The sequence below is a fragment of the Thrips palmi genome, unplaced genomic scaffold (genome assembly GCF_012932325.1).
Source record: "Thrips palmi isolate BJ-2018 unplaced genomic scaffold, TpBJ-2018v1 HiC_scaffold_12, whole genome shotgun sequence".
NCBI classification, from domain to species: Eukaryota; Metazoa; Arthropoda; class Insecta; order Thysanoptera; family Thripidae; genus Thrips; species Thrips palmi.
The window spans coordinates 2,280,162-2,296,055 of NW_023144623.1; the positions used below are offsets into that span (position 1 = coordinate 2,280,162).

The 15,894-nt window shown below is 42.8% G+C and overlaps 1 protein-coding gene across 1 annotated transcript; it reads left to right on the plus strand.

The window, feature by feature from the left end:
- Positions 1 to 1,421: 1,421 nt before the first annotated feature.
- Positions 1,422 to 12,333, plus strand: LOC117640115 (cathepsin B-like). Its single transcript, XM_034376373.1, has 7 exons — positions 1,422 to 1,577; positions 4,928 to 5,051; positions 6,367 to 6,594; positions 8,051 to 8,251; positions 9,537 to 9,684; positions 11,308 to 11,424; positions 12,087 to 12,333. Exons 2-7 carry the CDS (start codon positions 4,929 to 4,931, stop codon positions 12,290 to 12,292), a joined length of 1,023 nt encoding a protein of 340 aa, XP_034232264.1. The 5' UTR covers positions 1,422 to 1,577; position 4,928; the 3' UTR covers positions 12,293 to 12,333.
- Positions 12,334 to 15,894: the final 3,561 nt, after the last annotated feature.

Below are 15,894 nucleotides of genomic sequence, written 5' to 3' on the forward strand. Positions count from 1 at the left end.
GGCTTATCTGGCTTAGAGGATCAGGCTGACGTGGAAATCAGAGCTCATTGAGCAGAGATTCGCTGTCATCTAACTGCAATACCCACTGTCTACACTTTGCTACAAAATGCAGTATTCTCCCGCAATAGGTCGACGGCTCGGGACCGGATCTCGGACTATAACGAACACGAAAACCGAATAGAACATGGTGTGAAGGCCGGGCTCCGGCAGTGCTCCGAGCTCGGGGAGGCCATAAAACCAATAGCCGGCCCTTGGGTCCTACACTGGAGTGACCCGAAACGCTGTGCCGACCGGCGCCTTACGGGTCCACGCTACCTGGCCAGGTCGGCACTGCGGTTCGGGGCCCCGTCAGCGCCCGGGTTCGCGCGTGTTCGACCTGGCGGCACGGAGGACCCCTGTCAATCATCCCCGAGGGTCGAGCTAACCGGGCCATAAACCCCCGTGCGTAAGCGGGGGCCGTCACATGAAAACGACTTAGTGCGAATCGACCTAATGCGGGAGAAAACTGTAACTGTTGCAATCTTTTTCATTATGCACACTGATTGCAATTAAAAAATTTAGGCGAAAGTTTGCAATCTAAGTTCTACAATTGTGAAATAACGCCTAAGGGAGGGAGAGGCACCGGCACGGGAAAAACGCTTCCTGCACTCTGAATCCAAAGATGAAACTCTTTTGCGGTACACTCTAAATGTCTTACGAAGAAATTTCCCATAATACGAAGGAAATGGCGCAAGCATAATACGAAGGTTTTTCTTTGTATCTTACAATGAAAAAGCTAAAAAGATTCGTATTACGGAGGAATATTGCTTCGTATTACAGTCAAACTCCTCGTTTTGTCCCTCTACCCGGGAGTTGCTGCGGACAAAACGAAGGACCGAGCCCGGCCGGCCGATGCGGATTAGCGCCGTTTAATCCCTACCTGGCCGGCCAGCGACGGCAAGACATCGGCCGGCGGGGCGCGACCCGCGCCACGGTGGTGGGGATGACTCTGGGACAAAACGAAGGACCCAGAAGAGGGACAAAACGAGGAGTTTGACTGTATGTTTGCGCCGAATTCACTGTAACGATCGACATGATTGATTGGATGCACGGAGATGCATTCGACCGGCAGTTCTTCACATCGCTTTCTTGCATTGTACAGTGCCATTTCAGCTCCAATACTGTCCATGGTTCACAATGTTGCAAATTCTTTTATAAATCCTACATCAGGTACGGCATCTACAATTTTAATGCAAATTATTGCAACAAATTCAACGAAAGTACCTGAAAAGGGCGTTTTTATCGCAAAGCGTGAGGAATATTTTTTACAATATTTTGTTGAACTCGGTATACGTGTTGCATCCAGGGGGCCCGTATAGTTGGCGGAGCGAAATCAGTTCTATCGCAAGAAGAATGTGAAGTACCTCGAAATGAAGCACAGTAGCCTTGTCTCCTGCGAGTGCCTACACTGCGCAAAGGTCGGCCCTGCTGTGCTGAGCTCTGGTGATGCCCCGATAGCACCCGTATAAGTAGCGGTCCTCAGGGGATGCTCGGCACCAGTCTCGCATTGAGACTGCTCAGAGGAAGACTCCTGTCACGTAAGTCATCATTGAAAATCGATGAAGCAATTTGCAACAACAGGCATAATGAAAACACTAAGGGTTATGGAAGTGGGGAATTCCGGACCTTTTTAATTTTGGTATTTAGCTTAAATATGCTTTGGGTAATGTAAGCAGGAGAGACCGTATGGACCTTACCTTCAAAATGATGACATAAATCAAACTCTTTCGGTTAGGGAGAATGCGCTTACAAGCCAAAGTTTCCCTAATAGCCGCCAGGGGAATCGGCGCAGGGGGCAATTCCGGCACGTTTATTTGATACTTACTATTTACTAGTTTAGAAGGATCTTTTAGAAGGGACAATGGCTTTTTCGAATGTTTGCGCCGAATTCACTGTAACGATCGACATGATTGATTGGATGCACGGAGATCACGAATCGCAGTTCTTCATCGCTTTCTTGCATTGTACAGTGCCATTTCAGCTCCAATATTCCATCGTTCACAATGTTGCAATTCTTTTATAACTCCTACTCAGGTACGGCATCTACAATTTTAATGCAAATTATTGCAAAAATTCAACGAAAGTACCTGAAAAGCGTTTTTAACAAAGCGTGAGGAATTTTTACAATGTTTTGTTGAACTCGGTATACGTGTTGCATCCAGGGGGCCCGATATTGGAGAGAAATCATTATATCGCAAGAAGAATGTGAAGTACCTCGAAATGAAGCACAGTAGCCTTGTCTCCTGCGAGTGCCTACACTGCGCAAAGGTCGGCCTGCTGTCGGCTCTGGTGATGCCCCGAACGTTGACCTTACGTAGCGGATTTGAGGGGATGCTCGGAACAGTCTCGCATTGAGTTAGGGGTTTGAAGACTCCTGTCACGTAAGCCCATTGAAAATCGAGTGAAGGAATTTCCCCAGGCAATGAAAACACTAAGGGTTACGTCATAGCATGTCATTTTCTACTATGTTGCTACTACCCAACTAACACGCTGCGTTAGATGGTTTCTTGTGTGAAATGCCGTGGTTTGAAGGTAAACGTTATGCAATTAGCAAATATTTTGTTCGATCGGTCTCAATCCGATCGCAGTTGACTTTCGTGACCAAGAAGTGATTAGTCAATAGAAGAGTTTTAAGGGGGCAGTAGCGCCATTGACATCATATTATGGTCAAATTTTGACGAAGTTCCTACTGTTACAAAGGCCCTTCTGTTCATCGTGGGAAAAAGACACTTATTATCAATGAAAAGAGGGTTCCTCAAGGATGATTTTGAAAACAAAATGGTTTATATACTGTCATTTGAGTGGGGTGTACGAAGGGCACAACACAACATATTTGCCCAATAATGGCATATCACTGCGCGCAGAATTACTCAGTCCCCGCTAGAAGTTTTCCATCCAAAATTTGTCCATTTGTTTTACATACTTGAGCCGCAAAAATGAGTATTTTATAACTCAACTTTTAAGAAACGTTTAAGAACATGTTAAAATTTGTCATTGTAAAGTTTTTTTTCAAAAAACGTTACATTGCTTCTATCTCGAAACCCAAGGGTCATTTTGAGGACTCTCAATAGTACTGACACCCACCAAAATATCAGGGCGATATCTCAGACTGATCTCTTAAAATCCTGCGCGCAAGCTCTGAAAATCTACAATTGAGGAAAACGGCCTAAAAGATTGACCTTGCCTAACCTAACCTGTGTTAATTACTTCACATAAATGACTCTGGAGGCTAAACGGTAGCGAATTTCCGCAAAAGCTTGTCATATTCTTGAAGAGGGTTGTCAAAATATGACACGTAGACAAAAAACAAAATATCGAGTTTTTAAAAATAATGGCGTTACTGCCCCAGAGACCAATTTTTCAAAGCAACAAAAAATTTGAAGTGGGGGGAGGGGGACAGTCGTGGATCTAGAGGCGGCCTATTGGGGGGGGGGGGGCAAGTAGCTCTTTTTGCATTTAAAAGGGGAAAAGTAGCATTTTTTGACTACGTTTCGGGTCTAGGGGCTATGGAAAGGGGGAGGGGGAAAAATTTCCCTCACTTGCATTTAAAGTGCAATGCAAAAGAATTGCACCCAATTGACGCTATATTTATTGCGTTTGGATTCTCAGTGCGTACAATTTCGGCTAGTTTCTTTATTGATAAGCTCTACAAATCCAAAGGTGAGGCTGCTTGCCACTCCAGCCACTGCAAGAAAATGCCACAACAAAAGTACACAAATTTCTGGCAAAGTTTTATCAGGTATTTGTTGTACTTTCAAAGTACAACAATTGTTGTACAAAGTACAATGGAACCGACATGAGGAGTGCCGTGCAGTCCAGGCCTTGTTGTGGTTTGTACAATTCTCGTTGTACCTTATACAATCCCTATTGTACTTTTTGGCTGAGCGATAGCGAAGCCTGTTACTCCAGTGCGGTTGAAAAGTTTTTTCTGTCTGTCTGTCTGTCTGTCTGTCTGTCTGTGTGTGTGTGTGTGTACACTACTCCTCCTGAACGGCTCGGCCGATCTGGCTGAGATTTTGCAGGCTTTTTAAAGGGATGTTCTTTGGGTCAGCACACGCGAAATTTTACTATCCTAGCTCACGTGGTTCAGTTTTTATAGCCGAAAAAAAACCTAAAAATGGCGAAAAATCGAGTCTTCTGCAGGCAGATCCTTCTGTCTTGAAGATAGGGGGGGGGGGGGGGGGGGCCCCCCAGCCTCGAGAAGTTAAAAAGTTACAAGGGTCAAGATCGTGATATCTGCTGATGAAACAACTCTATCTAGAATGCAGGGGGGTCTGGGGGCCGAGCCACCCAGTATGCAACAAGTAAGAAGTCACCGACGATGGACAAGTTAAATGCCTGCCGAAGCCGAAGGCAGGCTAGCGCCGCAGGCCAAGGTAGGTACGCCAGGCGCGGATTAGAGGAACAGGCCGCGAGACATCGCGAAGCCTGTTACGACAAGACGCGGTCTGGCGTAAACCTACCTTGTATTATACAGTTTTTGTTGTACATTTGTTGTACTATTCACACTTTTTCTTGCAGTGAGGCTCGAGTGCGAAACAAAAAGTCTTGCCAAGTTTTTGTCTTACACGAAAGTCTCGCTAAAATTTATTCCGACCAAAATGTCTCACCGAGAAAGAGCAGAAACTTTTGTCTGACCACAATGCGACATGTCAGGAATTTTGACCCCTGTCGAGCTGATCCAAGCGGCGTGTTCCGCAGTCAGGTCAAGAGAGTCTGACCGTCCTCTGGTGAGAATTTTATCGGAACAAGTTATTGCCGTGCTTGCAAGTACGGCTAGACCAGATACACTGTTGACTAGAATCATTCCGTACTTCCTAATGGTTTGCTCCCAGTTCATGATGTGGCCATTGATATCTATCATTGAATCCCCACGTCTTTGTTCCAGGATGAAGTTGTTGGCATTGATGTTGGTGGGCCTGGTTGGTGTGGCTGTTGCCGAGATCAACAACCACCACCCCCTGTCCGCCGCTGCCATTCACCACATCAACTCCCAGAAGCCAACATGGACGGTCAGTTCTATCCATCCCATTTTAGAGGGGGAAGCACACCATGTTCTCGTGCTTTTGTGGTTCTTACACCTTCTTTTCGGAACCTTGCACATTCGTTGATACTTAACTCATAGAAACGCAGTTGTTACACCTTAGAGGAATAGTCTTTTAACAATATGATAGAAAGAAGTTTATCACTTTCTCGTAAATTGAGCGAGGTAATGATGCACGCATGGTTTGCACAATTAAACGATTTCTAACTGCGCCCCTAGTTCTACCTACGGTTTTCAACTTTTATTTTACGATCCGTTGGTTGACCGCCAAATGAACCACCAGCTTCACTATTAGACAACAAGAACAGCTCGAAAAATTACTTCATTTTCAGGTTCATCGTTGAAACAGTTCCTCTTGTCCTAACCAAAGCCGGGGGTTTATCAGATACAGCAAACCGATAAGGAATAATGTATAGACTTTGGGCAGAATCGTGCGCACAGTGAAATCATGTCACTTAGGACCGTCTTGCATGCATCGCATCATAGTCCCGCATGTGGTTTTCGTTTCTTTTTTTAATTTTTTCAAAATATTGTAAGAAATAAATGTGTGTACTCAGGACACTCCTGGAGTCGCGTGCTTGCAAGCATGCACTTCGAGGCGTGAGCTTACCTAAGCACGCACCTAGAAGTGTGTACTTAAATGAGTACACACTTACGAGGTGCATGTGCGGAAAAAACATGCACTTCTACGTGTGTACTCACTGAGTACACACTTAAAAGTACACACTCCAGGTGCTTGCTTAGGCAAGTACACGCCTCGAAGTGCATGCTTGTAGCGACTCGAGGAGTGTAACACTCATAGATTTTGTGCGTAACAACACTTCTTCTATTCTCCAAGCTCAATAGGGAATTTTGAATGCGTTCTCAAACACGACGTCCTCAAGTCGTTAAAAGACGAAAACATAGTGATACTGCCCCCGTTAGTTTAGAACCTGGATGGAACCGATTGGCATTTACCAAATGTCGGAGGCGGCAGCCGCAGATTGTTGTGTTATTCAATGCTTCAAATCTCTCACAAATAGGGTCAGTTGGGGTAATTATGGGACACGGGGTAAAAATGGGACAGCTGATTCTTAGTCAAGGTTTGACATTTTTGAACGCTTGACATACCAAATGTGATGTTTTTGTTGAGAAAATAACATTTGCTAGGGCACAAGTTCTAGAATCTCGATTCTTGACTAAGAATCAACTGTCCCATTTTTACCCCGTGTCCCATAATTACCCCAACTGACCCTACTTAAAAAGAGGTGAGTCTGTCGTTGCTCATCCCTTGCGCTTTTCAGGCTGGCCACAACTTCCCCACCGACATGAAGATGGAGAACGTGCGCCGCCTGATGGGCGCGAGGCGCGACCCCCTCCGCGTCCGCCTTCCCCTCAGGGAGGACGTCGAGGTCGATGAGGTGGAGTGGTGGCCCTGGAGCCTCCCCAAGCACTTCGACGCCCGCAAGGAGTGGCCGAAATGCCCCACCATCGGCGAGATCCGTGACCAGGGCTCCTGCGGATCCTGCTGGGTAAGCACCGAAGTGTTAGAAAATTTATTGGAGTACACTGCAAATGCAAAGGCGATACTAAAGTACATTTTTTGGCGATACAATTGAGTATCGCCAATAAACGGCCTTAGGGAAAAGTATTGCCTTCAGACCGGCGATACACAGAAGTATCGCCAAAATTTGGCGATACTTTTGGGTATTGCCAAAACCACGGCATTAAACAAAGGTCTTGTCCCCTTGATTTGTTCTACGTTTATTGCCAAATCGTGGCAATACTCCTAAGTATCGCCAAAGTTTGGCAATACTTTTGTGTATCGCCGTTTTGAAGGCAATACTTTTCCGTAAGGCCGTTTATGGGCGATACTCAATTGTATCGCCAAAAAAGGTACTAAAAGTATTGCCGTTGGATTTACAGTGTAATTATAATATTGTATACCGAGAATCCGCACGATGAGTATGGCGTCGGTAAGTGCAATGCTTTTGCATAGCACACACACTAAATGTTATGTACAATTTTGTACGAGACATCATAGTTTTTTGTGCACACGAAATTTTCGTACAATTCTAAACTGCACATTTTTCGCCACTTTTGTACAAAATTGTACAAAATTTTGTACAAATTTGTACGAAAAGTTCGTGTGCACTAAAAACTGTGATGTCTCGTACAAAATTTGTAGAAAAACATTAAGTGTGCATGAGGTGCAATGCCTTCCCCTTTCCCCATGCATTAGGGCCTTTTTCGGGTCGCATTGCACGTAAGGTACATTATGGCTATGGCATTGCACGCAACGTGCAATATGGCTATGACATTGCACGCAAGGTGCAATATGACTATGGCATTGCACGTATGGTGCGATATCTCAGTGCTTCACAACATGTGCTATATTCATAGCGTTTGAAATCTCAGGGTTGGGGCAAGTTGGGGAAGAAAGGTACAGGGTAAGGACAGGATTAGTTTCGTGCAAAATCCGTACCGTGTTGAGATATCAGATCTTCGCAGTGCACAGCAAAATCAGTTGCAGGTTTTCCCAGGGGCTCAGCAATCGCGTATGGCTTTACTTGTGCTACCTGGGGAAACCGGGAACGATTTTTGGCTTCCACCGCGAGACCTATGAGATCTCAACACATATTGTACCAGAAACCAGGAACAATTTTTGCCGTGCACCTGGACCACAGGAAGGTTTTCTTCTCTGTCAATGACCCAAAATCAAGAAGCCGAGGGAATAAACACTCCAAGAGATCGCGTACAGAGTACTCGGTATTACGCGGTATTACGGCGATATTACACGTGTGTTACGGTAAGAAAATGCCAAAATTTGGCACATATGGCCCAAAATGGTAAATACAATTACGTATATTGCGCGTAATACAAGGTTTTCGTGTACAGGGTATTACACGAGTGTTTACCCCCTCGCAACAAGCTCATCTGACACCGAACGACACACGTTTTATTGGCATGTTTGTTGTTCCTGTGCAGGCTTTTGGCGCTGTCGAGGCCATGTCCGACCGTATCTGCATCGCATCCAAGGGCAAGAAGAACGTGCACGTCTCCGCCGAGGACTTGGTGTCCTGCTGCTCTGACTGCGGCTACGGCTGCAACGGTGGTGACCTGGAACCCGCCTGGAACTACTGGCTGGAAACCGGCCTCGTGTCCGGCGGAAACTACAACTCCAACGAGGTAAGTTAAGATTGTGAGGGCTAATGCAACGCTTACTTGCACAATTTCAGATCGAAGTTGGGCAAGGTAAGAAAGGCACAGGCCAGGGGAGAACATCGATAGAAGAGCTCTAGAAATAATATAGACTACCCGGGGTTTATCGACCCTTTCTAAGCTATCCCATCTAGCTAGGGCGCTGCGAGCCTTTTTTTAACTCTCTGTACACAATTGAGAATGCAAGCAACTCGTCTCATGACGTGCGGGTAGTCCAGACGAGTTGATTTTGCTCATCAGAATACACACTTTATGTTTTTGTACAAATTTTGTACGAGACATCACAGTTTTTTGTGCACACGAACTTTTCGTAGAAATTTTGTACAATTTTGTACAAAAGTGGCGAAAAATGTGCAGTTTTTCGTATGAAAGTTGTACGAAAATTTCGTTTGCACAAAAAACTATGATGTCTTGTACAAAATTGTACAGAACATTTAGAGTGTACTTTCTAAATTTGTTTTGGCGAAGCAAGGACTGGGGAATTAACGCGGCTGGGCTAGAAAGCAGCTTCTCTTCCCTTGCCTTCGAGCGTTAAAGCTTAAAGAGTCGTTGTTCGGTGAAAAGAAGCGTAGCACTACGCTCCAGCATCACGTGGAAGCCCTGTTGCAAATCCGTGGGCACATTTGGAATCCTCATAAAATTTGACTGGCTCTGTTTCAAGCGCGGATGCCGGGGGAGGGGGGGGGGGGGGGGGCTGAAGGACAATTGGTTAAAAATAAACGCATACACACTAAATGATGTACAATTTTGTACGAGGCATCACAGTTTTTTTGGCGCACACGAAATTTTCTTACAATTTCCGTGCGAAAAACAGCAAATTTATCGCATTTTTTGTCAGGGATCCTTAACTTACCTCATAAGGGCATCATAACGATATCATAAGAGTTAAAGTTACCCTTAACCTCTAACATCTTTTCAAAAGGGTAAGTTATATTTTATGTCTCGAATGTGTGTGGATATACTTTTGCAAGTACTTTCATAAGTCCGTACCCTTAACCTATAGCGAACATTGTCTTATGTTACGTTTTGACAGCAGTGTTAGTTAAATGTTGAGTAAAGTTAAGGATCCCTGTTTTTTGTACGAAATTGTACAAAATTGTGTACAAATTTGTACGAAAATTTCCTGTGCAATAAAAACTGTGAAGTCTCGTACAAAATTTGTACAAAAACATTTAGTGTGTAGCTTAGCAAAAAGTTCCACCCGATGTAACCTGTTTTTGGAGCGAACAAGCAAGTAACGCGGCTGTCGCAGGGCTGCCGACCTTACTCCATCGCTGCCTGCGAGCACCACGTCAACGGCTCCCGCCCGGCCTGCGGTGGCGAGGAAGGCGACACCCCCGCCTGCACCAAGCAGTGCGAGGCCTCTTACAACAAGGACTACAACAGCGACCGCGTCTTCGGTGAGCAAACCACGCATATGTCTTCTCTTGCATACTCTGCAAACTGAAGTGTGTGCATAGTACACTCTTATAAGAGCATGCTTACAAGCGCACTCTTATTTACAGCATTTGCTAGGCACACGCTGATATGGAGTTTGCCTGGCATGTACACGCTAAATAAGAGCGTACCTGCAAACACACTAAAACTGGCCCCAACCAAGTGTATTTTACACTCTCAGCACGTTACTGACTTTTTCCTCATTAATTACGTATCCGTATAAACAGCAATAATACTTAGAATTTTCTAGGGAAGTATGACCAATTTTCTTTGTAAAATTATGTTCAAAACAAAATTCTCAGTACATTATTTAATATTCCCTAATTAGTTTTTTAAGGGGGGACACTGGTGAAACTTTCAAGTAGGCTTCAAAATAATCCCTGGAAGTTGAAACTTTGCTTAGTTATAAGGTTCATTATGGTGAGTTCCCAAAACAAAATTCAATCCAAAATGTTGAACGGTCTCTGAGAAAAGTGGCTTTTTAGTGTTTTTTTGGGCGTTGGGGAAAAATCTTCCTGCGTCTTTCATTTAGACGGAAAGTCTTGAAAATTTTTTTGGGTTAGAAGAGATTTTAGTGACGGAATTTTCAAATTCAACTTCTGTTCTGAGATATGAGTTTTCAAATTTTAACATTTTCCCCTTTTTCAAACTTTTAGGTGTGTTTAAAAAAAAGTAGGGCCGTTATCAAGATTCCATCACTAAAATTTATCGATAAGTCATCAATGAATAGAGTCCATGTAAGACGACTCATGTAGGTGTCAACCAGGAACGCAGGAAGTCTTTCTACGACAAAATTTTTTTTCGACTGACCAAAGCTGTGAAGTTGAGCATAGAAGCCAACGACAACTTATCTCAATGCTATTTCCTTCCAAATGATAAAGAAACTACCCACTTAGCTTAAAGGTGTTCAACCTATTGAATCTGAAACCTCCTATGCACATTTTTATCTATGAACTTTGAAAATACTATTTTTTGGATTTTTGGCAATTTTTTCACCAGGGTCCCCCCTTAAGAAAGGAAAAGTACGTATTTTGGTTGCACAAATTACTTGCATAAGAACTGACAAAATGAGCAAAAATTCAATAACGCGCTGAGCGTGTAGCGTGTACATGCCAGGCACGCTATATTTTAGCGTGTGCCAAGTAAGTATGCTGTAAATAAGAGTGTGCTCCAAAGAATATGCTCTAATGAGAGTGCACTATGTCCACACTTCAGTTTGCAGAGTACGTCCAGACCTGAAAGAATACCATATCAGTGGAAACCTGAAACATGCCACTCTCATTCCAGGAATGTGACATCACGTTGAAACGAACGAGACAAAATGTCACGTTCGTTTGAGCGTTGTCACGTTCTTTTGAATGTGATCAAACTAATTTTTGGCCGATTCACACCTAAACGAATGTGACTCAATGCAGAAACGAATGTGACATTTCGTCACGTTCAACGTGATGTCACGTTCCTGGAATGAGAGTGATGCATTTGAGAAATATAACCTTCTGATGTTCACCGAGTGAAAAACAGTCGATCTCACCCTGCCAGTGTGTTTCCATTGCGAATCGGGCTACATAAACCAATTAAATCTGCAGCCAAGTCAGCTTACTCCGTGAGCAACGACGAGAAGGCCATCATGAAGGAGATCAAGAAGCACGGACCCGTGGAGGCTGCCTTCGACGTTTACGAGGACTTCCTTAACTACAAGTCTGGTGCGTATCTTCGGCGTCAGGTTTACCGCTGCCAAACTGTTAAAAATAATCGTAGATTTACGACATATTTACAACTTATACGTCGTTAGTTTGCGATGTTGGTAGTTAAGTAACGACAAATTCGTTACCATACAGTAGAAAGTTGTTAGTTTACGACTATTGTCTTAAATTTACGTTAGATGTCAGTCGTTCACGACAAACGCCGTTAATCTATGGCCTGCCGCAATTTTTTTGGACCCTTTTCTTTTCATTCACGGAAGATATTTTAACGATATTGGCGTACAAAACCGAATCAGAGGTCATTCATTCGTCTTGAAACGATTTTGTCGGTATCAAAATTAGCGACCATGTTGTCGCTAATTTACGACATTGTTTTTGAGCGAGGGCCAAACAACTTCGTCAAAATTTGTACACCGTTATTTCAAATTCACGTTATTTCACTGTTATTTTACCGTTATTTCGCGTCATTTCACGTAATTTCACCGTTTTTTTTTCACCGTTATTTCACGTTATTTCAAGGAAAATGTACACCAAAATTCAAGTTGTTTGCCCCTCGTTTTTGAGAGTGCAGCAGCGGTGTTTACATGAACCCCACTATAATCTTATTATTGTATTTAATCATTATATTTTATGATTATTATTATTTCGCGCTCGGCTTGCAGGCGTGTACAACTACGTCGTTGGTGACTACGTGGGCGGCCACGCCGTGCGCATCCTCGGCTGGGGCGAGGACAACGGTGTCAAGTACTGGCTCATCGCCAACTCGTGGAACACCGACTGGGGCGAAAACGGCTTCTTCAGGTACATCCGCGGTACCAACTTGGGCGGCATGGAGGACGACGTCGTCGCTGGTCTGCCCAAGCTGTAAACAGCGCCTACTTCCAATAATAAAGGGAGCTGAGAGATGGAGAGCCGAGTTTTATTCCTACCTGACATCATCCAATGTTAACCGGGTGGAAGGATCTGCAACTTAAACTATATGACAAAACAAAAGTTTCTTTTTAGGTACAAAGTAGCCTTATAGTATACCCAGGATTCAGCCGGCCCGAGATTCAATTTATGTGGCCCTTTATGCTTTTCGGAAATTTTCTATACGATTTTAATGAGACTTTGCAGACTTGTAGAACTTTGAACGCTGATTCTCATGCTGAAATCTGGTTAAAAAGTTGGTGGCCAATTTTGAGAAATTTGCTGTCAAAATCGCCGTTTCCATGGCAAAACTCGACTCGTCAAAGGAAAAAAAAGGGAGTGGGGGGAGCCGAGCCGGACCAATAGCCGAGCTTCTTTTTGGGTCTGTACAGCTTACTCCAAAAGCTGAAATCAGCACGTTCGAAATGAAAAATTTCTTTGACTGCAGGTAGACAAGATGCAACAATAGAATTGGTGTCGGTTCGAACGCAGTTTTTCGGGTAGAACTATCCAATAAAACTTCTTGATTGGAGTGTTTTTGGACATGCGCAGTAGGTTTGCAACCTGTTAACAGTTTAACCAACTGTAGCATTTGAAATCTGTATTAATTTTACTCTCTTTCTTGTTTTTTCTTTGTTTCCTGCTTATGAAAATTCATATAAAACTAATTTTCAATTTTTGTGTGATGACTTTCTAAAAAAACATTCACAGAAAATTAGCAAAACAAAAGTTCTTTTTTTCTGACATACAGTTTCTCAAATATTCCTTTTTTTTCTGTCAATAAAACAATTTTGTTGTTGTTGTGATTCAGTTAGCACTAGGACCACTTCGCTCCACCTCGCGACTTGCAGTGCTCATGTTCCTCGAACAAGACTCACCCGCGTTTCGAAACCATCCCTCCCGAGTTTATGAAGTTTGTCAAACCAACCGTCGTGGTGTTGATACGTTGTAAGGGAGAACTATTACACAGAATTGAAGAAAACATGACTAGAGAACCATAGCCTTTTGAAACAAGCCAAACAATTCAACGTCACAATGGATGGGCAGTTTTAAGGGGGCAGTCTCGTCCCTGTACCCTTTTTTAGGGGGGTTTTCCCCCCCTCTTTTGATGACGATGATTTTTTAAATATACCTCTTAGAGACAAACGGTAAAAACCAAATGAAAGAACGGAATTTTTACAACATTTTCAAAAAAAAAATATTTTGTTTTGTCTTCAGTTGTAAGGGAGTTATAGGGAATGCAACAAAAGCCGACAAAACATACAAAATTTCACTGCGCGACAATTTTCTCCGGAAGTTCTTAACTTTTTGGCAATCGGTTTGCGGCATCTTGAAGATGAAAAAATCCTCTTTACTTTAACCTACAATCGTCCATATAGCCCAAGGATTACACTTTTTAAAACGTAACCAAAAACCTATACAAACTTAGGAACGGTTTTAATTTAGGTTTCCCTTGGGCTACATGGACGATTGTAGGTTAAAGTAAAGAGGATTTTTTCATCTTCAAGATGCCGCAAACCGATTGCCAAAAAGTTAAGAACTTCCGGAGAAAATTGTCGCGCAGTGAAATTTTGTATGTTTTGTCGGCTTTTGTTGCATTCCCTATAACTCCCTTCTGAAGACAAAACAAAATATTTTTTTTGAAAATGTTGTAAAAATTCCGTTCTTTCAATTGGTTTTTACCGTTTGTCTCTAAGAGGTATATTTAAAAAATCATCGTCATCAAAAGAGGGGGGAAAAAAACCCCTAAAAAAGGGTACAGGGACGAGACTGCCCCCTTAATGCGCGACTGCTGGTGCTTTCAGCTTCGCGATTTTCGCAAGGGCGCAGACGCCGAGAAACTAGTTGCCAACCCGTGAAAATTAATTTACTGCCTTCTTTCTGCCAAGAACATTTTAATAATGATGGACTTTAAAGATGTTCCATTGTCAGAACACTGCGGAATACATTAGCATTGGAATTTTTTGAATTTACCAGCATTTTGATTTATATATTTGTCAAGTTTAAATTTCGACGGGTGGCACATCGACCACATTGGTACCACTGCCATTGGTAGTCCCCTGAGCCACAACTTCACAACACCACTTCTTTTCTTCCTCCACACTCTTACACGATAATCAAATTGACTTCGTGACTCCTAGGATTTCTTGAAATCGTTTTTTTTTTTTTTGAAAAATGTGTTGTTCTCAGTAAACAAATAATTAAGAAATTAAGAAGTGAAAACTAAAAAAAACGCAGTTAAACTACAGTTTGAGTATGCAGTATGTGGTGGTTGGTGGTAATGGTGGTCCGTTGTTTAAAACAGTTGATTCAGTTAATTCTTGGGGGCCCAAGTCCTAAATGCCTTTAGGACTCCAGAGCACACCAGAAGTATTTATCCAAGTTTATCCCCCAAGATTTTTTTCATACATTTTATACTTTTCTATTAAAGTTCATTTATTGTATGAAAGATGCATGAAGCTAAGATATTATCTTAAATTAAATTAAGCTGATTTTGCACAATGAATGTGCGCATTCTCCTGTGCTTGTAAAATGCAGCATTACGCTTGAAATTGAGTGTACTGACTTCACGCTTGAAGCAGGGGGTCAGAATTCCTGGTGTGGCTTGATTACGCTTGGCTTCAAACATAGCTCTCTTTATGCTCGAAGTCAAGTGCAGGAGTACACTTGAAGATTTTACGCTTGAGGACAGGCATAATACAACGCCTTAGTTGTACCAGTACAGACCTTTTACAAACAATGCAGACACTGTAGAATCAACTGTTTGAAACAACGGACCACCATTACCACCAATACCACTGACCACCATGTGCTTTATGGGCTTAGGCTTAAATGGAGAGCAAAATACCTAAAATAAGGAGTTATCAACATTTTGAGCACCAATGGGATGGATCCTTGAGGTGTTTACTCTGCCTTGACTTCAAGATGTATTATTAGTAACTTTTTGACCTTTGAAAATTGATTTTAGAGTCAATGCGCTTTGTCGTCATAAGTTGCCACATGAAATATTTTGTAGTTTTAAGCGGTCACTAAAAGTTAATCTTAGGACAAAGTATCGTCAAAATTCTCGAACCACGTAAAAGTTTCATGCTCATTTTTCACTTTTTTTTCAAAGATTTTCCTATATAAAAAATGGAATTTTTTTTCAGGACCCCTCTATGCTAGTTGAAATGGAAATAGAAGCCAAAGGGGTCTCACATCTCTGCAAATGCTAAGGCGATACTTAAGTACATTTTTTGGCGATACAATTGAGTATCGCCAATAAACGGCCTTACGGAAAAGTATTGCCTTCAGAACGGCGATACACAAAAGTATTGCCAAAATTTGGCATTACTTTTCGATGGGCCCTATGAACAAAGACCGATGTCCTTTGGGTCGCTCGAACAAAGACCGATCTCCATTTCCTAACCTCTCAACGCGTTCATTTTGAAGTCCCAGAACAATCTGTACGTTTTGATTCCACACTAATGAGTTTTAGATAATCATTCTATGTTCGGAACAAAACCTTCTAACTATTGTTTGAGTTGGATGTCTGTTGCGAGAACAACAAGATAAAGAAGC